General features: G+C 41.4%; 1 protein-coding gene across 3 annotated transcripts in view; it reads left to right on the forward strand.

The window, feature by feature from the left end:
- The window catches only part of PIGU (phosphatidylinositol glycan anchor biosynthesis class U), a 79,952-nt gene that overhangs the window by 18,155 nt on the left and 35,343 nt on the right, over positions 1-26,454 (forward strand). For all 3 annotated transcript variants that reach the window (XM_045806489.2, XM_045806499.2, XM_045806507.2), the window contains 4 exons: positions 3,664-3,723; positions 4,775-4,837; positions 9,846-9,955; positions 12,136-12,236. In XM_045806489.2, coding sequence (XP_045662445.1) covers positions 3,664-3,723; positions 4,775-4,837; positions 9,846-9,955; positions 12,136-12,236 — 334 coding nt within the window. The remainder of the gene's footprint in view (positions 1-3,663; positions 3,724-4,774; positions 4,838-9,845; positions 9,956-12,135; positions 12,237-26,454) is intronic.

Here is a 26,454-nt window from a genome sequence, read left to right on the forward strand (position 1 = left end):
GTATCAAGTTACTACTTCTTACTGACAAAGATAAATGCAAAAAAGAATATTAGTAGATAGTCTTAAAAAGTTTAATTCTTTTAGAACTTTGAAACGCTAAGTTGATGCCCTTGTTTTCTTTTGAAAACAGGTGGTAAAAAGTTGATCTCAGGTAGCTAATATATTGAGGTTTACTGTATATATGTTAGGCACTGTGCTAAGCACTTTGTGCCCATTACTGTTTACTCCTCCCAAGAGCCTTGTGAAATAGGTCACTATTCTTTTTTTTTAGATTTTATTTATTTATTTGACAGAGAAAGAGAGAGAAAGAGGACAAGCAGGGGGAGTGGCAGGCAGAGGGAGAGGGAGAAGTAGGCTCTTTCCAGGACCCTGGGATCACGACGTAAGCTGAAGGCAGGTGCTTTACCGACTGAGCCACCCAGGCATCCCAGTAGGTCACTACTCTTATTTTATAGCTGAGGACACTAAAGTTTAGAGAGAAAAGGTACACAGGTGGAACATGGTTTTAAACCTGAGTTTAACCCCAAAGCCTTGTTCTTTTTACCACACCAGCTTACTGTCCCTAAAAAGCCTGTTAGTGACCTTTGCAATATTATAGGACATTTTTTGCATGAGGTTGGGAGTTGGGAAGAGGTCCTCCTGAGTCACCAGCAAGGGTTCACTAAAACCAAGCCACGCACTATCCTTCTGGTTCTGATGGATTGGTGAACTAGCTTATAGTAGCAGACCAACCCTCCTGCCAAGGACAACTAGGAAAGGAGGATGAACAGGAAAAAACATCTGTTTGATGGTACTGGAAAGTATCAAGATAGCCAGGAATGAGGGATTGAGATCCCAGAGAGGAAGGTACAAAATGTGAGACTAACAGTCTAAGCTGCTTTCTCTTTAATGCATTTATCAATTTGCAAGTGGCACAGGCTGAGAGCAGAGAAAGAGAACAGAAATTGGCTGTTACGATGCCAAGGAGTTAAGTAGAGCTATAGTGCTAAAGAAAGACATGCAGGTGCACGGCCAACCAAGGTGGCAGGACTCTGGCAAAGGTCTTGGCTTCCAGTTGGGTCCTCTGAAGGACTACACTGAAGGAAGGAATAAGGGTAGAACACATATAGACCAATCTTACAAAAAAAATTCAGCTTAATTAGCTAAACTCTAATTAGATTAAGGTGATGCAGTTCTATTCTAATTGCTTGCCAGAAGTTTAAAGAAATCCTTTCTGAGGGACGCCTGAGCGGCTCAGTTGATTAAGCGTCTGCCTTCGGCTCAGGTCATGATCCCAGGGTCCTGGGATCGAGCCCCACATTGGTCTCCCTGCTCAGTGGAGAGCCTGCTTCTCCCTCTCCCTCTGCTGTTCCCCCTGCTTGTGCTCTCTCTCTCTCAAATAAATAAATAAAATCTTAAAAAAAGAAATCCTTTTTGGAAAAAAATACTTCATGCAGAACCTCTACAGTTTTCCCTATATGATGTCCATCATTCATTCAAAAGTTACCAAGCATAATAAAAGACAGGAAAAAAATAGGCACTAAAGATTCACAGTTGATTCAGATATCGGAGTTACCAAACTTGGATTCTAAGATAACAGTGGTCAGTGATTAATATGCACAAAAAATAAGTGACAAGGTAGAGAATTTCTCCAGGAAACTAAAATATATAATAATGAGTCAAATGGAAATTCTAGAACTGGAAAACGTAACAGCAAATTAAGAATGCAATAGGCAAATTTAATAGCAAATTACACAAAGCTAAAGAGAGGATTTATGATCTAGAAGATAGATCTGTAGAAAATACCTAGACTAAAGTTTGGAGAGAAAAGGATAGAAAACAGAAGGGGAAAAAAAAAATTATGAGATACGGTAAAAAGGTTTAACATACATAAATATGGAGTTCCAGAATGGCAGAAGAGACAGAATGAGGCAGAAACAATATTTGAAGAGATTAGTAGCCGAAAAATTTTTTTAATTTATGAAATATTTCAATTCAAGAAGCTCTATAAACCCAAGCAGGATAAATTCAAAGAAAAACACACATTTTAATAAAACTGCTCAAAATCAAAGACAGGTTACAAGCAGCCAAAGGGATAGTCTCTCTCAGAGATGAAGATAAAGACATTTCCAAGCAAATAAAGATTGATAGAATTTGTTGCCAGCATTTAAAAAATTATAAAAAAGCAGGATTATGGTTCTCAACAACATCATGGAATATAGGAAGGAATAAGTAACAGTGAAAAAAGGAAGATATGTGGGTAAATTTAAATAAATATTGACTATATAAAACAATAATAATGCCTTATGGGTTTAAAATACATGTAGAATTAAAAGTTGTAGTACCAGTAACAGAAAAGGTTGGGAGTAGCTATATGAAGTTAAAGTATTTAAAGGTCCTTATATTACTTAGAAAGTAGTAAAAGTAGTAATTTATATTATATGCTAATTAAAGTCAAAGACCTATTCCATAATTTGTAGGTTAATCACTGAGAGTATAGTAGCTAAGTGTATAACCAACAAACTAGTAGAGGAGAAAATGGAATAATAAAAAATAATGCAGAAGCAAGAAAGAAAGAGAAAATGGGACAAATGGAAAATGGAATAGTAAGATGGTAAACTTAAACACAAATACATCTATAATTACATTAAATGTAAATAGACTAAAAAGCCAACTAAAAGATAACAGTTGTCAGATTAGGTTAAAGAAAAGTAGGGGTGCCTGGGTGGCTCAGTCGGTTAAGCGTCTGCCTTTAGCTCAGGTCCTGATCCCAGGGTACTGGGATCGAGCCCCACATTGGGCTCCCTGCTTAGCGGGGGGCCTGCTTCTCCCTCTGCTCCCCTATTCCTGCTCTCTTTCTCTCTCAAATAAATAAATCTTTTAAAAAAATAAAAAAATAAATTAATGAAATGGAAAACAAAAATATAATAACCAGAAAAGTCCAAGTTTGTTCTTTGAAAGACTAATTAAATTGAGAAACCTCTGACAAAATTTGTCCAGATTAAAAAAAGAAGGTACAAATTACCTATATTGGGGATGAAAAAGGGAAAATCGCTATAAAATCAAAATTATATATTATTAAATATGGCAGTAAATTTGAAAATGTAGATGAAATGGACAAAATCCATAATTTACCTAAGCTGGCAAGAAAAAAATAGCAAACCTGAGTAGTGTTCTTTCTGTGAAAGAAATTTAATCTGTAATTAAAATCTCTTAAATCCCGTGCCAAGATGACTTCACAGTGAACAAATTTCCCCGGATATTTGAGGAGGCAATAACACTAATAATGTGAAACATCTCAGAGGACAAAAAAGGCGGGAAAACATTTCCCACTTTATTTTATGATTTCAGTAATCTTGGTTTACTGTGGAGTTCCCCTTGGCTATTCTATATGGCTTAGAACTCAAGTTTACCTCCTACCTTTAATATGTTTACAGTTCCTCAACAGATATTTAACACGTCATATTTTGTTCTCTTTACTCAGTTCAGCAGATAGCCCCCATAGCAAAAAATGATCCAGTGACACTTAATTATTCTGTATGTACACTGGCCAACTAGCATAAAGTAGTAACCCAGAAAAGAAAGAGATTTTTGCTGAGAGAATAGCTTCTTCCCCATTCCCTACTCTGGAAACTGATAACAGTAAGATTTAAGTTAATTTGTTTGTTTGTTTTTCTCCTACAGACTCCATTAATAATATACCTCTTTCATTTCCTGATTGACTATGCTGAGTTGGTATTTATGGTAAGTAACCTCCCACATAAAGTCAATATGTATATAACTTTAGAGTCTTTTATCTTGTTGTTTTTAAGAAAAAATGTCTTTTAGGAGCTTAGGAGTTTCTGAGAGTATAAAAGCAAAAACCTATCCTTAATTTGAATTCAAGGAACTGTGATAGTATTCTGGAAGTATGGGGAGTAGTCTCTTGACATTTGAGCAGTTCCAGTTCCTTATACTTGGTTCCTGGACTGTATAGTCTCAAACTTCGTAGCGCCAGGATTCTATGATTAGTTTTAATTGTGGTGCCAGTGTAGAGGGCATCCTGAATTTCCTAAGCATTTTTCCATGCAGTGGACATAGGTCTGATGAGACTCTCAGGGGCAATAACCTTCAAAGTTGAGATGACAGGGCTGTTTTGAGAGATAGTAATTTGAAACGCTTGCCTAATGTAGGGTTGAAAATCCGGGTCAAGGGGCGCCTGAGTGGCACAGCGGTTAAGCGCCTGCCTTCAGCTCAGGGCGTGATCCTGGCGTTATGGGATCGAGCCCCACATCAGGCTCCTCCGCTATGAGCCTGCTTCTTCCTCTCCCACTCCCCCTGCTTGTGTTCCCTCTCTCGCTGGCTGTCTCTATCTCTGTCGAATAAATAAATAAAATCTTAAAAAAAAAGAAAAGAAAAGAAAATCCGGGTCAAGTAGGAGGCCCGCTAAAGTCTTCCTTAATCGTTATAATGGTTGCTGTTAACTGAGGACTTACTTTATACTAGGCAGTTGATGTACATCAGGCCTGCAAAGCATTGGGTGTTATTGCTGTTTTACAGAAAACTTAAGTAAAGAGCTTGCAATTAAAGAACAGACGTGGTACACCAAGCTAACATAAACCTTGATGGGTGCCAGTCCTCAGGGTTTTCCAGTCAAATCTCCCTGAAAGGCTTTATCTTTAGGTAGTCAAAGTGAAAGTTGAGGTTCTGCCTGACTGTAAGAGTTCATTACCAAATAGTCCACCAGTATCCAAAAGATCTAGGCCCTGGCAGCACTCCATGGCTCCTACACTATTATTTCTCTTTCTTTTGACAGATAACTGATGTACTCACTGCCGTTGCCCTGTATTTTGCAATCCAGGACTTCAATAAAGTTGTGGTAAGTAGTCAGTGGGTGACACAAAACTGGTGGAGTTTTTGGTAGTCGTCTGGTCTCTGTTTTTACAAAGAATCAAAGGTCACGTACTTTAGGATCCAACTGTTTAAAAATACTAAGAAGTGGGAGTGAAGCTACTGGCCTGTTAAGCCAGCCCTGGAATGGTCAAACCCAAACCAACAAGACAGCTTTACTAGTAGATACAGAAAGGTCATTTTAATCTGTGTAGCTTAATATCCGTTCACCTGTCCAAGTTCAGACTTTCTGGAGCAGAGCTGAACTACAATTATATTAGCGAGGGGCCTTAAAAATCTTCCTTTCATGAATACAGCTTTTTTTTTTTATAATAATATTTTTTATTGTATTATGTTAGTCACCATACAGTACATCCCTGGTTTTTGATGTAAAGTTCAATGATTCATTAGTTGCGTATAACACCCAGTACACCATGCAATACGTGCCCTCCTTACTACCCATCACCAGCCTATCATGAATACAGCTTTTAACTGACTTTGTTATGCCTATTTGAGGTAAAATTCGATTCCCAGTGTAGTTTCTATTTCCCTATAGGGAGCAATCTTATTTAGAAAATTTGGCATGTAGTAAAAGCCTGTAGAAAGTATTGATGTAAACTTTAGTCTTAATCCCTATGTGATAGCCAAGGGGAATGGTATATTGTGACCATTTTTGTTTTCCTGGGTTCCGAGAGAGTTAAGAGATTAACCATATGCACTATCCGTGTAATTATTTTAAAAATTGGCTGCAGTCCTCTTTGATTGGCTGGGAGCCACTGCGAGGAATTAGACTGGAGTGAGAGAAAGCTGCATCCCTTTGGTGGTGTCTGTTTATCGTTCATTTTCACTTCTGTTACCAAGTAATAGAACCAGAAGTAGCAGTCTGCCTTTCTGTGGCACTGGTCATTAGTAACAAAGCTGGTGAATTCTAGAATTATAGACCTCAAAGAGATTTATAAGATATCTAGATTGGGAATTCTTAACTTGGGGTCCATTTATAGGCTTAATAGGCCTATAAGACCCTTGAAGTAGGGGCACCTGGCTGGCTCAGTCAGTGGAGCTTGTGACTGTTCATCTGAGGGTTGTGAGTTCAAGCCCCACAGGAAATTAGTTAAACAAAAATTAGAGACTTATCACTAAGACTCAGGGAGTGTACATCTTAAACCAGGGGAGCATTTGAGACAACACAGATAAACCTGAGGGCATTATGCTAAGTGAAGTCAGACAAAGACAAACACTGTATGATCTTGTTTACATGTGGAATCTTAAAAAGTCAACCTGGGGGGTGCCTGGGTGGCCCAGTCAGCTAAGCGTCTGGCTCCTAGTTTCCCTCACGTCCTGATCTCAGGCTCATGAGATCGAGTTTTGTGTCGGCCCACACTCAGTGAGGAGTCTGCTAAAGACTCCCTCTTCCTCTGCTCCTCCCCTGCCACACTCACATGCGTGTGCACTCTCTCTCTCTAAAATAAATAAATAACTCTTAAAAAAAAAAAAAAGTCGAACTGGAGAACCTGACTGGCTTGGTTGGTAGGGCATGTGACTCTTGATCTTGGGGAAATGAGTTCAAGTCCCACACTGTGTGTAGAGCTTACTTTAAATAAGTGAGTCAAACTCACAGAAACAGTATATTGGTGGTTGCCAAGGGGTGCATTTGGGGGTGGGGGAAATGGGAAGATGTTGGTCAAAGGGTACAAACTTCCAGTTGCAAGGTGAGTAAGTTCTAGAGATCTAATGTACAGTATGGTGATTATAGTTAATATTGTATACTTGAAAGTTGCTAAAAGAGTATATCTTAGGGGTGCCTGGGTGACTCAGTTGGTTAAGTGTCTGCCTTTGGCTCAGGTCGTGGTCCCTTCATAAGCCGAGGAATACAGGGATAAATTAGCTCCACCCTGGAGATTTTTTTTAATTCAAAAATTTCTATTGAAATACAACATGCATATGGAAAAGCACACAAGCATCTGTGTATAGGGTGATTAATGATCACAGACTCAGTGCACCCAGGTCCTTACCTTTCTTAGGCCACTTTTAACCTCTTCTATAGCAGTTTTAAATCTCATCATTGTCAAGGCTGTTGAATATATCTAGAAATATTTATCTTTGGATTTAAAATTGTACTCTTTAACCTCGTTTATTTTTATACTTTTAATATTTTCTTGGTGTGTGTGTGTGTTCACTTTTCCTTAGACTTTTAGCCATTTTCCTGTCTCTGACTAGGTCCAGTGGGGGTTTTTAAAAGGAATTTTTGTTGTTCTTCAGGGAGCTGAGTCAATATTGGGCCTGTGAGGCCAGGCATAATGGGGACTTTGCTGATGAGACTGGGGGAGACAAAAAGAGATGTAGCAGAGAATCTGGGGAATGCTGACCTGACTGCCCTTGTCTCCTGCAGACTCTCCTTTCATAAAATCTTCCTGTTTCAAAGTCTTTTGGAAGATTGGGGTGACAAGGAAGTATACTTCTTTAGTTGTTGGCACAGTGTCACCTCTGCCTAGGATCTGCACATGCCTGTTGAGCTGCCCCCCGTCTCCTCCTTAGTCCTGCCGGCTGGCTTCCAGCCTGCGAATGGGTCTGCATTCCCACCTGTCTCTCTGGCTGCTCCTGGATCAACTAACTCCCTGTTTCTTTTCATCAGCCTTCTTTGTGGGTCTCACCCCATCCAGGTGGCGGCTTTTTTGCGGAACTCTAGGACCCTTGCTAGCAGGGCCTCCTTCCCCTACCACTGCTGCAGCTGTCCTCACTAAGTGCTTTGTCTGCTGAGCCGGCCCCTCTGATAAAAGCACTTTAGTTTATATATTGTCTTTTTAATTAAACAACCCCACCTGTGAATGGTAGCATAACTCTTACTGATAATTCCCACTGTCTAACCTGAACTCTCGGAGATAATCAAAGGGAGGTTTTTGAAGTTTGTTCAGGTTTTCTGATTAAGCCTCTGTTTAAATCCGTGCAAGAAGTCTGAGCTTACCTGTATTCCTGTGATAACTCCTTGATTATCTTTTTTCTTTTCTTTTTTTTTTTAAAAATCAGAGAGAGAGTGAGCACAAACACAGGGAGCAGCAGGCAGAGGGAGAAGCAGGCTCTCCGCTGAGCAAGGAGCCCAATGCGGGGCTCGATCCCAGGACCTTAGGCTCATGACCTGAGCTGAAGTCAGCCGCTTAACCAGCTAAGCCAGCTAGGCGTCCCAACTCCTCAATTTTGTTTTGAACTGAAAGATGAATCTTTAAAATTTTAAAAAAACTTTCCATTTAAAAAAATTCTGAAATATGTAAGACATGCAAAAATATGTAAAGAATAATACATACTGTGAACTTATTTCAGGTTCAAAAATAAAACACTATCCAGGGCACCTGGGTGGCTCAGTTGGTTGAGTGTCCAACTCTTGGTTTCAGCTTAGGTCATGGTCTTGGGGTTGTGGGATCAAGCCCTGTGTAGGGCTCTGCACTCAGTGGGGAGTCTTCTTGAGATTCTCTCCCTCTCCCTCTGCCCCTCCTCTCACCCGTGCTTATGCTCTCTCTCAAATAAATAAATAAAATAAAAAAGAAATAAAACATTATGCATATACTCGCCTCTGAGATTTTCATCTCCTTATTCTCCCTCTCACTGGTTACCAGTGTGGTGGATTTAGTGTTTATCGTTCCCCCACATGGCCTTAACTTTTGCTACTTTTGTGTATATCCCCAAATAACATGTAATATTATTTTGCATGCTTTTAACTTTGTGAAAATGGTACAATACAATATGTGTTCTCTACGTGCCTTTTTCAGCATTAAATCTTTATCACGCACTGATAGTTAAGCGCTGCTACTCTGGCTCCCCTGCAATGCTCTGTTTTTATAATCGGTTGCAGCATTGATTTTATACTCTTGAAATAAGATTCTCTGACCATTAAATCTGCAAAGCTACCCATTTTGGGTTCAGAGTCTTTTCCTGTCTATAGCCTGACCCATGTTTGCTTATAGGGTTGCCTGACTTTTTTTCATTCTGGAGCACACCCATGAACTTGTTGGGACACACCAGGGGAAGGCAAGCGTTTTCCGCCCCCATCTCGCTCCCTCTAGACTGTCCAGCTGCCCAGCCACACCCAACCCTCCTCCTTCTCTTCATTGTGGCCATTCCTCACTTCCTCTGTGGAAGTCAAAAACTGAAACAGGAGAGCTTGGAAGAAAACCTGGGGTACTGTGACATTCAGGGGATCATTTCATTTTATATGAAAACATTTCACTTTGCTGATGGAATGTTGGAGTCCTTAGGCCACTCATGATAACTCTTCTTTTTTTTTTTCCCAAAGATTTCATTTGAGAGAGAGAGAGAGAGCATAAGTAGGGGGAGGGGCAGAGGGAGAGGGAGAAGCAGACTCCCCTCTGAGCAGGGAGCCCCATGTGGGGCTCAATCCCAGGACTCCAGGATCATGACCTGAGCCGAAGGCAGATGCTTCACCAGCTGAGCCACCCAGGTGCCCCAATGATAACTGTTCAGAATGGCCGAAAACATTGCTTTGCCACTGAGTCATTCATTCAGCCATTCAGTAGGTATTTACTGTTTGCTCACTGTATCCGGTCCTGGCAAATAAACATCGTCCCTGCCCTCGTGGAACTCCTAGTCTAGCGAGGGAGACAAATATTAGTCACATAAATAAGAAAGTTGTAACCATGAACAGTGCTATGAAACAATGTGTTACAGGGAGATTTTACCTACTTGGGGGGGGGTGAGTGTGCCTTCTTGAGGAAGAAATGATTTAACTGAGAGCTAAAGGCGATGTGGAAGCTAAGTAGGGAAAGAGAAGAGGTTGTTCCAGGTCAAATGCGAAGGCCTGGGAGCATGAGGGTTACGGCATGTTCGTGGTGCTGGAACCTAGAAAGTGAGAGGTAAGGGGACAGGTGGGTGTGAGGTGAGCCTGGACAGCTAGGGCCAGACCAGGTGGGGCCACGTGGGCCATGGAAGGACTGCTGTCATTCTAAAAGCAATGGGAAGTAATGTGTTTTGTCATTTCTTTTTTCCAGTTTAAAAAGCAGAAACTCCTCCTAGAACTAGACCAGTATGCCCCAGATGTGGCCGAACTCATCCGAACCCCGATGGAAATGCGTTACATCCCTCTGAAAGTGGCCCTGTTGTAAGTATTCTTTGACAAAACAGGGCTCAGTGCCAACGAAGGCAAGGAAAATCTGATGAGACTTTCTCATGTTGTTTGTTGTATTTTTGGAGATTTGCAGTCTTAGTCATCAAGTACTTGCTGTGGTTCTGTTGCACAACTGGGGTTCTGGCCAGCAAGAGAGACAGAGCCATTCTGTTTCTGTTGGGACAAAGCCTCACACAGGGACATGCACAATCAACCCTTCACAAATGCTTTTTCACTCTCTGCTGATCTGGGCTCCAGCCTACTTGTAACCAGTGTTTCCAAAAAAAAAAAGTTCTTTAATTGTATATATGGATTGAATTAAATTCTGATCTTTATGTGGCCAATATTTTGAGCAGCTCCTATATTTCATGTACAATTAGTCCCTCATTTGTAGTTTAGAAAACTATAGGCAAACGGACCCATCCCAACTGGGAGACCAGTATGGGAGAGTGGAACTTACCGAAGCTCTGTAAAAGGTTTCCCTGGGAGTGCTCAGTGCTGCCAGTCAATGTGATTCTTTCAGGTTATTCCTGTTCCGGAGATAGGCAAATGTGACTAATTACTCAGTCAGCTAATAGTCATGGAGTATTAATATCCTAGCTTCGAGGGATACACCGTAAACAAGGGACAAGTTTCCTCATGGAAAGACCTGACCTTAGAACTTCGGAATTAGAAGGGGCCTTGTGAGGACAGTTCATTCAACCCTCTGTGTTGCTTTGTGCTGAATCTGCTATTCAGGATTCCAAATAGGTGGCTGTGCAGCTGCTGCTTGAACAGCACCTGCTATTTAGAAATGGCTTTTTTTTCCCCTCTCCCACCAAACAACTTTCATGTCTATGTATTTCAGAAATATTGGCAGGAACTACCTAATAGAACCAGAGGTTTAGCAACATTATGAATCCCTTACAGACTCATGTATCTCCTGGGGATACTTTTATAATAGCAGCAGCCATTTCTTTAAAGTTGTGTAACAGGCCTATCTGTAATTGTTGAAAAAAAAACACCAACAATTTCTGGGCCTTTGGCTTTAGAAAACTGCTACTCTTAAAGCGCTGGGAGGTATTGGATTTAAGGTCTTTATTGGTGAATAATAATTATAATCTGTCCCTGAGACGCTGGTATGTTTCTTCCTATCTAATAATCAGAATTATGTAACTGGTCTCCCTTTTCACTCTGTCTGCCAGGAAACTCAGAGCCAGATTTGAAGCTGATTATTACGATGCTGTAGAAGACCCATTTTGTCTTTTTTCACCTGGCCCTTATTTTTTTTTCTATTTACGTTTTTCCTGGTTTTAATTTTTTGTTTCTAATTTTATTTTGCTATTAGCTTTTATTATCTGTTCTCATTTGAGCTGCTTCAAATCTTTTGCGGAAGCAGGATAGAAATAAATAAAATAATCATCCATTATGACTATATAAAATTTCCCTAATCAGCATTTTAAATTCATTTCTCAGTCCATTCCTTTCCACCTCAGGAAAAGACTAGGTTTTTCAGCTTAATTCCTTCCCATTGGAAGTTCAAGATGTCCTGTGAAGTTTTGCGGCAACCAGCTTGTTGAATTCAGCAGATACCTACCCTGTCCTTGGGGTCTGGCTTGGTGGATACAGCTTGACTACAAGAGGGCTAACCCCGAGCTGCTCTGACCTCTTGAGGAAAGGGGGGATAGCCTGCATCAGAGCTTAGCAGCCTGATTGGGGAAAAATTACTTTCCTGGTTTTCAAAGACAACTGTAGCCATTCCTAAAATATTTGACTCTGTGGGAATTGGTAAAATTTTATCATTTATGAGATCTGAAGTAATAGAAAGAACATAGGCTTTCGAGCCAGAAAGTCCTGATTTTGAATGTATTGATTAGCTTGTGAAACCTTGGGCAAGTTCCCTAACCACTGAGACTCAGTTTCTCCATTGGAGGAATAATGGTGTTGCCAGTTTACTGGATCTCTGTGATGATACACCAAGTAGCACAGACTAGGCGGTGAATGTCCAGCATCTTATACTCAGCGGTCCCAACCCCATTTCATTCTCTTTTACTTAAGATAACTCATTTCTAAGAGGTTGCCTTCCCTTTGAGTATGGTTTTAGTAAATCTCTTGAATTGCCTGCCTGTGGTGGCCAGGACCCCCTGGTGCTTTGACTGGGATTACTAATGCCAACATTGTATGTTTTTCCCCAGCTATCTCTTAAATCCCTACACGGTCTTGTCTTGTGTTGCCAAATCTACCTGTGCCATCAACAATACCCTCATTGCTTTCTTCATTTTGACCACAATAAAAGGTAAGACCCCAAAGGAAAGCACAAAGCTCAGTTCCTGATTTGTGCAGGATTTTGTAATACTTCTGCTGTAGATTAAAAAAAAAAAAAATCCAACATTTAAGGATATGTTTTTTTAATTACACAAGTAATACAAGATTATTATAGGAAATTTAGATAAGCTAAGAGAAAAAAATTAAATAAAAGATGCTGAAATTCTGCTCCTCAGAGAGTTGCTGTTAACACAGTTGGAAAAAAATAAACAATGGGACGCCTGCCTGGCTCAGTCAGAAGAGCATGTGACACTTGATCTTGGGGTCGTGAGTTCAAGCCCTGAGTTGGGTATAGAGGTTATTTAAAAAAAAATAAATAAAGTTTAAAAAACAAACAGAAAAACTGGGACAAGGCTTATGAGAATAGCAGCCCTCTGCCTCTCTTCCCATCCCTAGTTCAACTTCGAAAAAACTACTTTCTGGCTTTTGCTGGTATTTACTTCCATATGTATTTTTTTAAGATTTTACTTATTTATTTGAGAGAGAGAGAGAGAGAAAGCACAAGCAGGGGGTTAGGGTAGAAGGAGAGGGAGAAGCAGGCTCCCCACTGAGCAGGGAGCCCGACATGGGGCTCGATCCGAGGATCCTGGGATCATGACGTGAGCCAAAGGCAAGCTGCTTAACCAACTGAGCCACCCAGGCTCTCCTATTTCCATATTTCTAAGTAAGATCTCGTATTGGTATTTCCTGAATTATAAATTTTAGACGTTATTTATTGCATTTCCCTGATGGGAGATAAAGATTCAGCTCTTTTGTATCATCATTGCCCTTTACCTAATTTTCTTAGAGAAGTTATATCACAGGTTTGATTAATCAGTAGTCAGTACGTACAGTTTATGACACTATATGTATTATTCATTGTTGGGCAAAGTAATAACTCCGATTACTTTTCCTTTTTTGTAAAACCTTTCTTTTTCCTGGCGTTAATTATTATCTTCTTTTTTTTTTTTGCTTGTTTTTTTTGTTTTTGCTTCATCTTATTGTAACAATCCCATTTTCCCCCAGTTGTTCTGCTAGACCTATCAAGTTTCTGGGCCTGGTGCAAAGCTGTCATATTGGGGCTTCCCTTTAAAATTCTTCCGTGTCGTTTCCCTTCTTTTCTGGATTCCTTCTCTCCTTTAGTGATTTTTTTCCCCTCTGTTTTGCTAAAGTATTTCCTCTAGTTTCCAAAAAGAGGGTGAATGAGGGGTGCCTTCCTGGCTCCATCACTAGAGCGTGCGACTCTTGATCTCGGGGTTGTAAGTTTAAGCCCCATGTTGGGTGTAGAGATTACTGAAAAATTTTTAAAAAGGGGGACAGTGTATGAGATACATATTTTGAGTCATTCTTTGTCGAAAAATGTCTTTATTCTAGTTTAGCACCAAATTAATAGTTGGGGCAAGGTATAGAATTCTATACCGGAAAAGCTTTTCCTTGAATTTTGAAGTAATGCCTACTTCACTGTCTTCTAGCATCCTGGTTGATATTAAGCAGTTTGATGCCGTTAAATGTAATCTAATGTTTCCTGAAAGATTTAGGATCTTCTTTTTATCCTCAGTGTTTGTAAATTTTATGATCAGCCATGTCTTGACATGGGTCTTTTTCCATTTATTATGCTGGGCGCTTGGTAGACCCTTTCAGTTTAGACACCAGTGTCCTTTAGTTGTAGAAGCCGTTCTTGTACTTTTTCTCAAATTCTCTCCTCTCTGTTTTCTCTTTCCTCTTGTTTGGGACATCTGTTGGATATTGGCCTTTCTTCACTGATCTGATTTGCATATTTTATTTTCAATGGACTTTTCCATCTTTTCTGCTGACTTCCTCTTACTTTTGCTGGGACACTACTATGTTTTTATCTTCTAACTCTTCTACTGAATTTTTAAATTTTAAAAATTTTATATGTATATATATATTTTTAATATGTTTTTATATTTTTATGTTTATTTTTAACTATAACTCTATACCCAATGTGGGGCCCGAACTCATGACCCCGACCGAGATCAAGAGTTGCACGTGCTATGGACTGAGCCAGCCAGGCATCCCTAATTTTTTAATTATATTTTGATGTTCTTTCTTCATCTCCAGTTGTTTCTTTGAAGCATCTTATTATTATTTTATCACCACAATATCCTCCCTTATCTCTCTGAGTTTTTGTTGTGTTGTGTTTAGTTTCCATCAGTTACACGCATAGTCCCTTTGTTTTCCTGGTCCCCCCACCACAACCTTTTTCGTTTCCTGTTTGATTTGGGCTCTATCTTTCACATGGGAGGGTTTTCTCTTATTTATAATGATCCTTGGCTGTCTGTCTTTTATTTAAAACTGGCACTAACATGTTGATTTGAGACCCTGTGAATGGGCAGAATCAGTCGCACTGTAAGGGGATCAGGTTGTGGGCTGGCCTTTTTTCTTGGAGGTATCCCTAAATGTCATCATTTATAGGTTTTCTTTTTCTCTGAAATGATTTAGCTTTTCCAAAGAGGAAATGTCCTGCCGAAGGGTAACCAAGATGGAGTTTTGGTGGGGTTGGGTGCTCATGTGAGCAACTGCTAGAGTTGAGAGAGCAGGAACGGGCGATGTGGCTGATTGCAGTATAAAGAGTTTATGTAATCTCATTACACTTCCCCTCAGCCCATTACTGTGCATAGTGTCCTCTAGATCTGTGCCTCTTTAGTGAGTGTTCTCTAGAACTGTAGTCTCGGGGGGGGTGGAGTAGTAGGTGGAAAGATGGGGTATGTATGGGTTGTCACCTGGCTGCACATAGATGAGATAGGACCTGGGGTTCTGACTGGTCAGTATACAAACTTGCAGCTTGATTTTCATCTCTGTACCCCCACTTTCCATAGTACCTTTTGCCTTTAAGGTGCTCAGTTTCTTGGAAACTCTAGGGGGTGAGTTGGCCTGATTTTTATTGCTGCTCCTCTCTGTAGGCCATTAAACTGTAATTTCTTCCATGTTGCTCAGTCATTCATCCCTCTTCCATCTGCTTTATGTTTCTACTATTGTATTAGACTTTATTTTGCTATAATCTCCTCTCCTTTGTTGTTTAAGACAAGTTTTATTCCTTTATTGTCATTTTAGTGAGGTTTTTGGAGGGAGAGAGGATATGCCTGTGATCAGTCTACCAGTTTTAACAGGAAGTCTGTTAGCATTTGGGGTATATAATTCCAGATTTTTCCCCTCATTTTTCTTTCAGACTTTTAAATACTGTTATCAATCAATTATTGCCACAAAAATGTTATGTACAAACTACTCCAAAACTCAGTGGCTTAAAATAACAATAAGCCTTTACTTGGTTCATATATCTGTAAGTCAGCTAGGGATCAGCTAATCTAGGTTAGACTTGTCTAGGCAGTTTGTTGGTTTCTATGGGGCTCATTCATGCACCAATGGCTGGCTGTAGTTGGCTAATGTAGGCTGGGCTCTTCTCCGCATGTCTGTCATCCTCCTGGACCAGAGGACTAAATTAGGCATGTCTTCTCATAGTGATCGCAGAGGCGCAACTGTGAACAAGCCCAATCAGGCATGCACTTTTAAGTTTCTGGTTGCAACACACGTGCTGACATCCTGTGGATCAAGACCACACATGGCTGAGCTTGTGGTGGAGACTTCCATCCTGCCCACAATGGGAGGACGCTGCAAACTTATATGACAAAGAGCCTGGACGTAGGGAGGGGTGGAGAATTGGGGTCAATAATTATAGTCTACACATATATCAATAAACATCTCGCCATGTTCAGTGGCGGAATACTATTCCTTTGTATGGATGAAATGTGTAGAAATTCTTTAACCAACTTCTACTGTTAATACTTAGCTAATTTTTCAGTTTTCAGCTATTTAAATAATACTACATTTAATTTTCTATTGTATAGTAATTTCCACACCATGTACAGTTATTTTCTTACAGTGAAGTCCTGCAAATAGAATTATTGTATCACTGGGTGTGTGCCTTCTTTAAGATTTCTGAAATTTGTTGCTAAATTGCCTTCAAGAGTTTTACCAAATTATACTCCCGTAAGAAGTGTATGAGAGTCTTTATTTCGCTACCTTGTTGCTGAATAGTTTGCACACTCAGGAAATAAAGAATCAAAAGTTATACATAGACCCTTTTACTTAGAGTTTACATTCCCTTTCTAGGGTGGCATGGGAAAGACTTCGGTCTTCATGAGACATTATTTCTCTTGCAGTGGTTGTAGGTGGTCTTTCTGTAGGCTGTTTAACTTATTATCCGTGACTAGATATTGCATAACCTGAATTTTCTTGTTGTGAAAATTGTGGTCATTTTGTTAGAAACAACTTTGAAATAGTGAAGACTCTTTACTGTCTGTGAAAACTGCCTGCCTCAGTCCCTGTTTCTAGAATGTCAGGCTCAGGCAGACCCATTCATCAAGGTGCCTGGCTTTCATTAAAATAAGGACTCTGTGCTGCAGCCTGGCAGAAGGGACTGAGCACCAGCCTTTGGAAATGCCACCTTGAAAACAGCCAAGTGCAGGGACTCCTGGGTGCTCAGTCAATTAAGAGTCCAACACTTGACTTCAGCTCAGGTCATGATATCTGGGTCCTGGGATCAAGCCTCATGTTGGGCTCTATGCTCAGCAGGGAGTCGGCCTGAGGATTCACTCTCTCCCTGTGCCCCCGCCGGCACAGGCACACGTGAACTCTTTCAGATAAATAAATGAATCTTAAAAAAAAAAATAGCCAAGTGCAGGGAAGCCTGGCCGGCTCAGTCAGTGGAGCATGCAACTCTTGATCTCAGGGTTATGAGTTTGAGCCCCACGATGGGTGTAGGGATTACTAAAAAAAATAAATTAATTAACTAACTAACTGAATAAATAAAATAGCCAAGTGCAAAGACAGAAGACATGGGCTCTGAAGGTACATGCAGTAGGAGTCTCACACAAAAATGAAATATGCCATTTTAAAAAATGTCTTTTGTATGTTTCTTTAAACCAATGGAAAGGTTTTGTTTTGAGGGAAGAACGTGTAAAAAACTATATGTATCTCTTTTGCGGCTACATTGTTTTTGGTTCCACAGAACAAAAATCTTTTTATTATATTGATCCAGATTTCTGTTAGATGAATACATAGACATTTTTGTAATGTTATACACACAATATTGTTTTATTATTATTTTTTTAAAGATTTTATTTAGGGACACCTGGGTGGCTCAGTTGGTTAAGCATCTGTCTTCGGCTAAGGTCATGATCCCAGGGTCCTGGGATCGAGCCCTACGTCGAACTCCCTGCTCTGTGGGGGGCCTGCTTCTCACTCTCCCTCTGCCTGCTGCTCTCCCTGCTTGTCCTCTCTTTCTTTCTCTCTGTGTCAAATAAATAAATAAATATTCTTTAAAAATAAATAAATAAACATTGTATTTATTTATTTGACAGAGAGAGCGTGAGCGCACAAGTAGGGGGAGCGGCAGGCAGAGGGAGAGGGAGGAGCAGGCTCCCTGCTGAGCAGAGAGCCCAACGTGGGCTCGATCCCAGGACCTTAGGATCACGACCTGAGCTGAAGGGGGACCCTTAACCGACTGAGCCACCCAAGCGCCCCCATTTTGTTTTACTTTTATCACTTCTTTCATGTGAATTGTGTGACATTGGTCACATATTTGTCAGTTCCTTTAAATTTAGTTTTTTTGTTTTTTTTTTTTTTCAACTTTAGGAGCAGTTCATGTAAATAGTTGAAGTACTTGGTAAGAATAAAAGAAATTAAAATGTATAAAATAAGAAGTAAAAGTCTTTCATCACCCTGCCCCACCTCCACTTCCATTCCTTGGTATATTTGTTGTGGGGTCCCAGACCTTCCCTTTTGTTGGACATTTAAGTTATTTTCCATTGTTGGTAGCTGTAAACAGAGACCATCACAAATAACAGTCTGTTAAAATCTGTCAAAATATTTGAAGAATTCTATTTTAGTTGGGTCTCTGAACCACTCTTAACTCTGAGTATATTAATAATCTCTACTAACAGAATATACAATAACGTTGGTTCACTTATAAAATCTGCAAGTCATTTTTCTACATTTCACATTTGTACCACATAATTAAATTTTAACAAAATTTATAAAGGAATAATTCACTCTTCATTTAAAGAAGAAAACAGTTGGGGGGCACCTGGGTGGCTCAATCAGTTAAGCATCTGCCTTCAGCTCAGGTCATGATACCAGGGAGCTGTGTCAGGCTCCCTGCTCCGTGGGCAGTCTGTTTCTCCCTCTCCCCCCCTCCCCTGCTCTGCTCTTCTCTTTCTCAAATAAATAAATAAAATCTTTAAAAAAAAAAAAACAGTTGAGATAATTCACACAGAAGAAATATAAATGACTAAAAAATATGGGAAAATATTCAACTCCATAGATAATCAATAAAACCAAATTGAAATAACACAAGAATGGCTTATTTTTTTTTCCCTTTCAAATTGGCAAAGATTTTAGAAGATAATTCTCAGTGCTGACAAAGGTGCTGTCAAATAGGCATTCTCCTATATGGTGAGTTGACTTAGAAATTAGTACAGGCCTCTTGGGAAACAGTTTGGCAGTAGTCTTAAAATGTTTATACTTTTGATTTATTAATTCTACTTTTGAGAACCTATCCAAAAGCAGTGCAGAAATATAGACAAAGCTTTATGATACAAAGCCATTAACTGCAAGATTATTTATGACTAGAAAAAATGGAAAACACTTCAAACGGAGAGAGATCCCTCTGCCCCTCCCCCCCACTTGCATATACCCGCGTGTGAGTGCGAGCACTCTCTTTCTCTCTGAAAAAAACAAATCTCAAAATAGAGGAATGACTACATAAAGCATGGTTTGCCCATGTGTTTAAAAATAATTGCAGGGGTGCCTGGGTGGCTCAGTCGGTTAAGCAGCCAGCTCTTGATTTTGGCTCAGGTCACAATCTCATGGTCCTGGGATCCAGCCCCAGGTCAGGCCTCTGCACTCAGCAGACAGTCTGCTTGAGGATTCTCTCTCTCTCCCTCTGCCCCTCCCCCTGCTCACACTTTCTCTCAAATAAATACATAAATCTTAAAAAAAATTGCAAAATATGTGAGAATACTTATTTTTTAAGGCAGAATACAAGACTGTATATTTTAATAAAATGCAATCTCAACTATATTAAAACCACAAAAATAGATAGAAAATAGATTCCAAAAGCATAATACTTATTTCTGTAGAGTAAGCTCATGTTTGTTTCCTTTCCATATCTGTTTTTTCCTAAGGTTTGTTCACTGAGCACGTAATTAAAAACAAATTTACTTGATTGATAAGAAGTTAGGGACAGTAGAAGTAAACTTGGCAACTCTCTCCCCAGATTTCCACGGAGCTAGTGTCCCACAGAACGGAGCGTCCTCATTGGCTCTGTCCCCTTCTGCTTGCTCTCCCATGGCCTGCTTTGTGGCAGTCCGGGGTTGCCTGGGACACATCAAGAGCTATAGGCCAGGACAAGGCCCAGGCCATTGTATTATGATGTCCTTTTGGTGAAGTTGGCCCAAGCAGGTCTAAGGTCAGGGTTGATGTTATTTTAGTGGAGCGGTTTGGGTTTCACTTCAAAGATTGGGGCTTTCGGTCAACGGGTCGTCTGCCTTTCAGTGGCTAATTAAAATATTCCATCCCTGTAAAATAATCTTCATTAGGCTTTAAAAAGGAAAACAAACAGATGTTAATACGGTAGTCCTGCTTGTTCAGTGTTGGGTTTTGTCAATAATGAGATGTTCCAAACTAGGAATTCTTGAGCTTTGCCACCTAAGGACCCTTCCAGCTCTCCTTGTGCCACCAAATAGGCGTGTGTGCGACAGGACTTGCTTCTCAAGGAAAAAGAAGGACTCTCAGAGGCAGTCCAGGGCGATTAAGAGCTCAGGCTGCTCTGAGTCAGACAAATCTGGTAGCTACTCCCAGCTCCCCCATTTCCTGGCTGTATTACCTTGACCAGGTCACTTAACTGTTCTGGTCCTCAGTTTCCTTATCTATAACGTGGGGATCGAAACAGTCCCTACTGCACAGAGCAAATATAAAGAACGAATGAGATGGTGCGTGTGAAACACAGCCTGGTGTGGGGGATGTACTAAGAGCTCAGTAAATAGTGATGTTGGTTTTTACTCTTAATAATGTCCTCTTTTTAAAAAGATCCCTCAGGATTGATAGGGGCTCCCTGAGCCTTCTGCGGAGGACTTGGAGGTAAAAATGAGAGGGTCTCTTCCTGGAGCATAGCTGTGGAAGAGCAATGGCAGAGCAATGATCCTCAGGCCTGAGCCCATCACTTCCATACGGGGCTCCTCTAGGGCAAAGCCCCGCCCATGAGGAAGGTCATAGAGAACCCTAGGATGAAGCAGCCTGCGGTTTTGTCAGATCACCCCAGCTCCAAAACCTGCTCGTTTCTAGTTACCGGCTCTGTAGCCTTGGGCAAATCACAAAACCTCGGGAGCTTCCGTATGATCACAGAGATAATGTCTGCCTCATAGATAGTGGAAGAATAAACAAGAAATAGAAAATGCTTAGCATGCTTCCTTAGCAGAACCCATTCAATAAATAGTTGCTCTGCGTATTGTGATTTTTATGGACTGAGATCAAGGAGGTAGCATAGTGATGTAGTTAAAAAGAGTGTGGGGTTTGGAATGAGACTGTCTGGGTTCAAATTCTATTATTATTATTCACTAGTTTTGTGACCCTGGGCAAACAACCTTTCTGTCCTTCAGTTTTCTCTTCTGTAAAATGGGAATAGTAATAGCACCCACCTCCTGGCATTATTGGAAGGACTTAATACGTGTCTTCTGAGTGTCCTGTGGGATCACAGCCCTTTTCATCACGTTCCAGTCTGTCCCACTGCCTCTCCTGGTAAAGGTCACTGTCTGGTACAGGTCAGTGTGACCCCTCTCTGCTCATTCCACTTACAGTCCGTATCTGGAGCCAGCTCCCAGAGCCCCATCTCGTCTGTGTTCCTGCTCTATCCTGTAGCCCTGCTGCCTGCCTGGCCCAGATGGCTTCAAGGTGCAGTCCCTGGAGGCATTGTTACCCCAGGTCTTGCCAGGGCTTGTTTTGGCCCCCACCCTGATACAAATAGAGAGTTGGAAAACATATTCAAAGCTAGATGGATAGATAATGAAATTCCCTGATACTATAGCCAGGGCACATACACATGTGACTGACTGACTTTAATAGTCCCATCACAAGGCCAAAGACTAGGGCTTGGACCGAAAACCCAGTATCCAAGTATCTGGGCCATATTAGCAGATAAATAGTAGGTTATCTTGTTTTGGTAAAACTCACAGTCCTCTTGGCATAGTTCCTCCCGGTTAGATGAATAGGATGCCCTAACTCTTGTCCAGATGAGCCTGCAGTGTCAGGCGTTATTTGAGATGTCATGTCTAGGCCTGTTGGTCAATGCTTTGGAATGATTGTGCAGTCTGTCACCTGACCCCTACCTACCTGCATGCTGAGACTTTGTAGATTATAACTTTTTATTGAAGTATATATAAGATATATACAGAAAGTGCACAAATCGTTAGTGTACAGTTCCATGAATTTGCACAAAATGATGAGTAATCAGTACTCAGATTAAGAAACAGAATGTTACCAACATCCACAAGAGCCCCTTTTGTGCCCTTTCCCAGTCATTCCTCCCAACTCTTGCCCTGTTTTTGCCCGTCAAGCTAATTATAGCCCCCCCCCACCCTTCTGTCCCTCGTCCTCCTGCCTGTGTACTCGCTGTTCCCTTGGACTGCCAGGCCTCATTGAATCATTGTTCAAAACTTAGGTGTCAGTTTCTCCTGATGGACTAGCTTTGTACTTTCCTCTTGCTCTACCGACTGAGCCAGGCAGGTGCCCCTCCTTTTACTTTTCTTTATCTTTCCTGACCTTGCCCCAAGCACATATCATCATCCCTCTGCCCTCCTAATCCATTCACCTTGCCCCTTCTAGCTTTTTTCAAAACGTATCTGCCCTGTCTGAGTCTCTTGTGTGTCTCCATACGCCCCTCACTTTGGCTCAGACCATGTATGTGCAACCACACCTGGCCCAGCATCCCACACAGGCTCCTGGCTGTTGCAGCACCATGTTTCTGCTGCTGGACCTCAGGCCGCTGCCATCCAGTAGCGTACTCCACAGACATCATTCTCTGTGCCCAGCCCCCTGCCGCAAGTCCTCAACTTCTATTCAGCAGGCTCTGTTGTATTCAAGAGTCAGATTTCATTTGTGCTTTGCCCATGTTTCATTACCTGTGCTTTAACACTTGCTAAGCTTTCCTTCCTCAAGAACTTGGGTTCAACTAGACTGATTGTGGTGCTCATTTAGCAGTTTACACAAATATCAAATCTTTATGCTGTACACCTGAAACCAATACAGTGCTGTATGTCAGTTATATCTCAATAAAAAAGAAACATTGGTTTTCTTTAATGTGCTTGGATTTGTCAGAGGGATTCATATGTATCTGCCTGAATGATACTCACTCATTCATTCATCAGGTGTGCCAGGCACTGTGCTAGGTGCTGGAGGTTCAGAGTGAAGAGAGATTTGTTGCCCTTGAGAAACTCACAGACAAACGGGGAGAGAGAGCAACATTAGCAGATTTTTATGAGACAGTATCGGTATTGAATGAGGGTATTGAATGAATTAAGAGAATGGGCACTTGGGGCACCTGGGTGGCTCAGCCGTTAAGTGTCTGCCTTCAGCTCAGGTCATGACCCCAGGGTCCTGGGATCGAGCCCCGCATCGGGCTCCCTGCTCGGCGGGAAGCCTGCTTCTCCCTCTCCCACTCCCCTTGCTTTGTTCCCTCTCTCTCAGTCTCTCTCTGTCAAATAAATAAATAAAATCTTAAAAAAAAAAAAAAAAGAAAACGGGCGCTGGAATCATCTGAGTGATTCCATTACTTAAAATGATACATTATTTAACCTTCTGTTTCTGTACCTTGGTTTATTTACCTGTAAAATGGGTAGAATAAAAATGGGTAGAAAAATAGAGGTTTCACAAGGTGCTTGTGATGTTTACTGAGGGCTTTAAAAAAATTTTTTTTATTTCTTATTTTTTTTAGTCCAGCATTGTTCTGGATACAGAAGATAGGTGCCTGGCACCTAGTAAGTGACTATCATTAGCTATAATCACTACTGTTATCCTGTCTGCTTAGGCTTCATTTCAGGGACCCAGGCCCTGACATTTCTGTTGGCCACTGGAGGATGGGTTTCTACCAGAAGGGGGACAGGGAAGGACAGCTTGGGCAGAAGGAATAGGCTAAGAACAGACACGGGGATGAAAGGGCATGGTGTTTTCAGAAACTAGGGAGCGGTCCAGAGTAGCTGGAGGATGGGTTGTGTGTAGGAGAGCAGTGAGAGTTGAAGCTGGAGAATTAAGACCCAGATAGCGAAAGGCCTTGTTGCTTCTGGAGTTTGGACTTAATCCGCTAGATGAAATGGAAGCATCAGAAGTGTTTAAAGAGGGGCTTAACACAATGTAATCAGTGTTTTAGAAGAATTCTTCTGTTACTTCTCTGGAGGACTAGATGGGAGGAAACTGGGGAGACCATTGAGGAGGAGAAGCAACAGACGATGAAAGCAGGAACTGTGGTGGTGGATGTCCCTGAGGTCGATCAGCAGGCCGTGGTGACTTCCTCCAGCAGGGAGAGGTGAAGGATCACTGCAGTAGCCAGGGAGATCTTGACACCACTTACTGCTGGAGCACGGCAGAAGGAATAGGACCTTCCTTCCGAATGAGTCATCTAAGGAAGGAAGATGGCTTCTTCGTGATCTTGGGAGGAGGTGTTCTGAAACTCCCAAGTCCATTCTATGATGCCATGAGCCGGTTCTTCTCTCTTGGGCCTTATAGATAGTCAGCTGCTCCGGACAAGTAATTACTGATCTCAGGCAATTAAGGCAGGAGGTGGCTCTGTTTATTTGGCTCCCTGGTGTCTCCTGGGAGAGAGAGGGGTGAAAGTCACGTGTTTGTTTTCACCACTTTGTAAGAATGGATGGTGTTGGAACATTAGCCTCCCTCCTCTGCTAAAAGGCCTCTTTTTTCTCCCACCCCAGTCTCTGGAGAAAGTCATGCTAAGTTTAAAAGTTCTTTCCAGTTTTTTTCCCTCCCTTAGCTGGTTTCCTACAAAATGCCCTTCAGATTTTTGGCCAAGTCAGGGAACCCTGAACCCACCCTAGCTGTTAGACTCCAGAACAATACCTTTCCCACCACTGCCATCTCCCTGTCTCCGAATTGACCTGGTCCTGGGTCTGGGTGTCTGCGGCTCAGCGCGGATGTGGGGGCCTCTGCTGGTGGTGCAGCTTGGCTGGGCATGATCCTGCCCCTGCTCAGTCATGTGTACAAGGACATCATGCCTGGCACTGATGAGCATGGCGAAGCAGCCCGCCCCAAAGAATTCTGTCCCTGATCTTCTACTTCCAGCTTTTGCTCCTTTTTCTGCCTGCCTTCCATTTTCCTTCAACCAGGAATTGTTCCTAGCGGCTGAGTTCCCTTGGTTTGAGGGGTGGAGCCCTCAAAGTTCTTTTCTCTCCACTCACTCTCCTATAATGTAGTCACATTCGTAACCCCCCTCTTCCAAGGTGGCTCTGAGGTGTTTCAAGTATAGAGACTACTTTGGTTGGCAAAAAATCCTAAGGAGTCATCTCCTTCTGTTTGTTTCTGGAGCTGAGTTGGGAGATGGCAAACCCCTCAGACTGAGTAGAGTGGCTAGTCCCTCCTTTAATGAAATACCATTGAGAGGCTGTGTGTTATTTCTAGTAAACAGTTGACCCCACACTAATGAGAGTGACCATGAGTCCTGTCATTATATGAAACATTATCATTACAAGATACTAGCCTTGGACCATCAATCACACTCTCCTGATTCTTGGGCCACTTTGAAACCTCACTTGCAAATTTGGGTTCTCAGGCTTTGGTTTTAGGGTACTCTGTGGTCTAAAACCAACTGAAAGAGAATAGCTATTTAGTTTTTTAGAAAAGAAATCCATTTTGGGGCACCTGGGTGGCTCAGTCAGTTGATCATCTGACTCTTGGTTTCTGCTCAGATCGTGGTCTCAGGGTCATGAGATCGAGCCTGGTGTCACCCAGGCTCCGAGCTCAGTGCTCAGTGGGGAGTCTGCTTGAGGTTCTCTCTCTCCCTCTGCCCCTTCCCCCCTAACCCCACTCCTGCTCACTTGGGCATGCACACTCATGCTCTGACTCTCTCTCTAAAATAAATAAACCTTTTAAAAAAGATTTTATTTATTTATTTGACAGAGAGCACAAGCAGGGAGAGCTACAGCAGGAGAGGGAGAGGCAGGCTCCCCATTGATTAGGGAGACCCATGTGGGGCTCAATCCCGGGACCCTGGGATCATGACCTGAGCTGAAGGCTCATAACCACTGAGCCACCCAGGTGCCCCAATAAATAAACCTTAAAAAAAAAAAAGGAAATCAGTTTTTTCTTTTTTTTTTTTTTTAAAGATTTTATTTATTTATTTGACAGAGAGAGAGAGACAGCCAGTAGAGAGGGAACACAAGCAGGGGGAGTGGGAGAGGAAGAAGCAGGCTCCCAGTGGAGGAGCCTGATGTGGGACTCGATCCCAGAATGCCGGGATCATGCCCTGAGCCGAAGGCAGACGCTTAACGACTGAGCCACCCAGGCGCCCCGAAATCAGTTTTTTCTTATGTCAAAAACAAGGCATGTTCATTATAGAAAGTTTAGAAAATACAGAGAAGCAAAAATTGAGAAAAAAAGTCTGTAACTCAACCACCGAGAGAAAATCACTGTGAACTTTGGGCCTAGTCTTTTAGTCTTTTTTTAAAAATTTACTTATGCATTTTTTTTAAAGAGATCATAATATTTATCTTTTTTGTAAATTTCAATTAATAGGATGTTAAAGATATCTTTCCTTGTCATTGCAAATTTGTTAAAACATCATGTTTAACAATTCCATAGTAGTCCATTTTATGTAGGGAATGGGGACATTATTAATAAAAATTAATATACTTTAATAATAAACACCTGACCTGAAGATAATGCATAAGGAAAGGGTATTGTAAAATAGGGATGGGTTTCCCAGCCCCGAATCGCTTAAGCAATAATTATGGGCCTCGCCGATGAGTTAAATAGGACACAGATGTTAATAGACTTGGTCCCTTTATTCATCTTTAGGCCAAAGTTTTGTGAACTCTTTCTTGGTCTGAAAATTTAAAGGAAACATAGTTGAGGTGTCTCAAGTTGCTAAAATAAATAGTTTTGACTTCCTAGCTTTCCTTTCATAGGAA

Source organism: Ursus americanus, chromosome 22 (assembly GCF_024610735.1).
Source record: "Ursus americanus isolate L20-20 chromosome 22, mUrsAme1.1.p, whole genome shotgun sequence".
Taxonomy (NCBI): Eukaryota; Metazoa; Chordata; class Mammalia; order Carnivora; family Ursidae; genus Ursus; species Ursus americanus.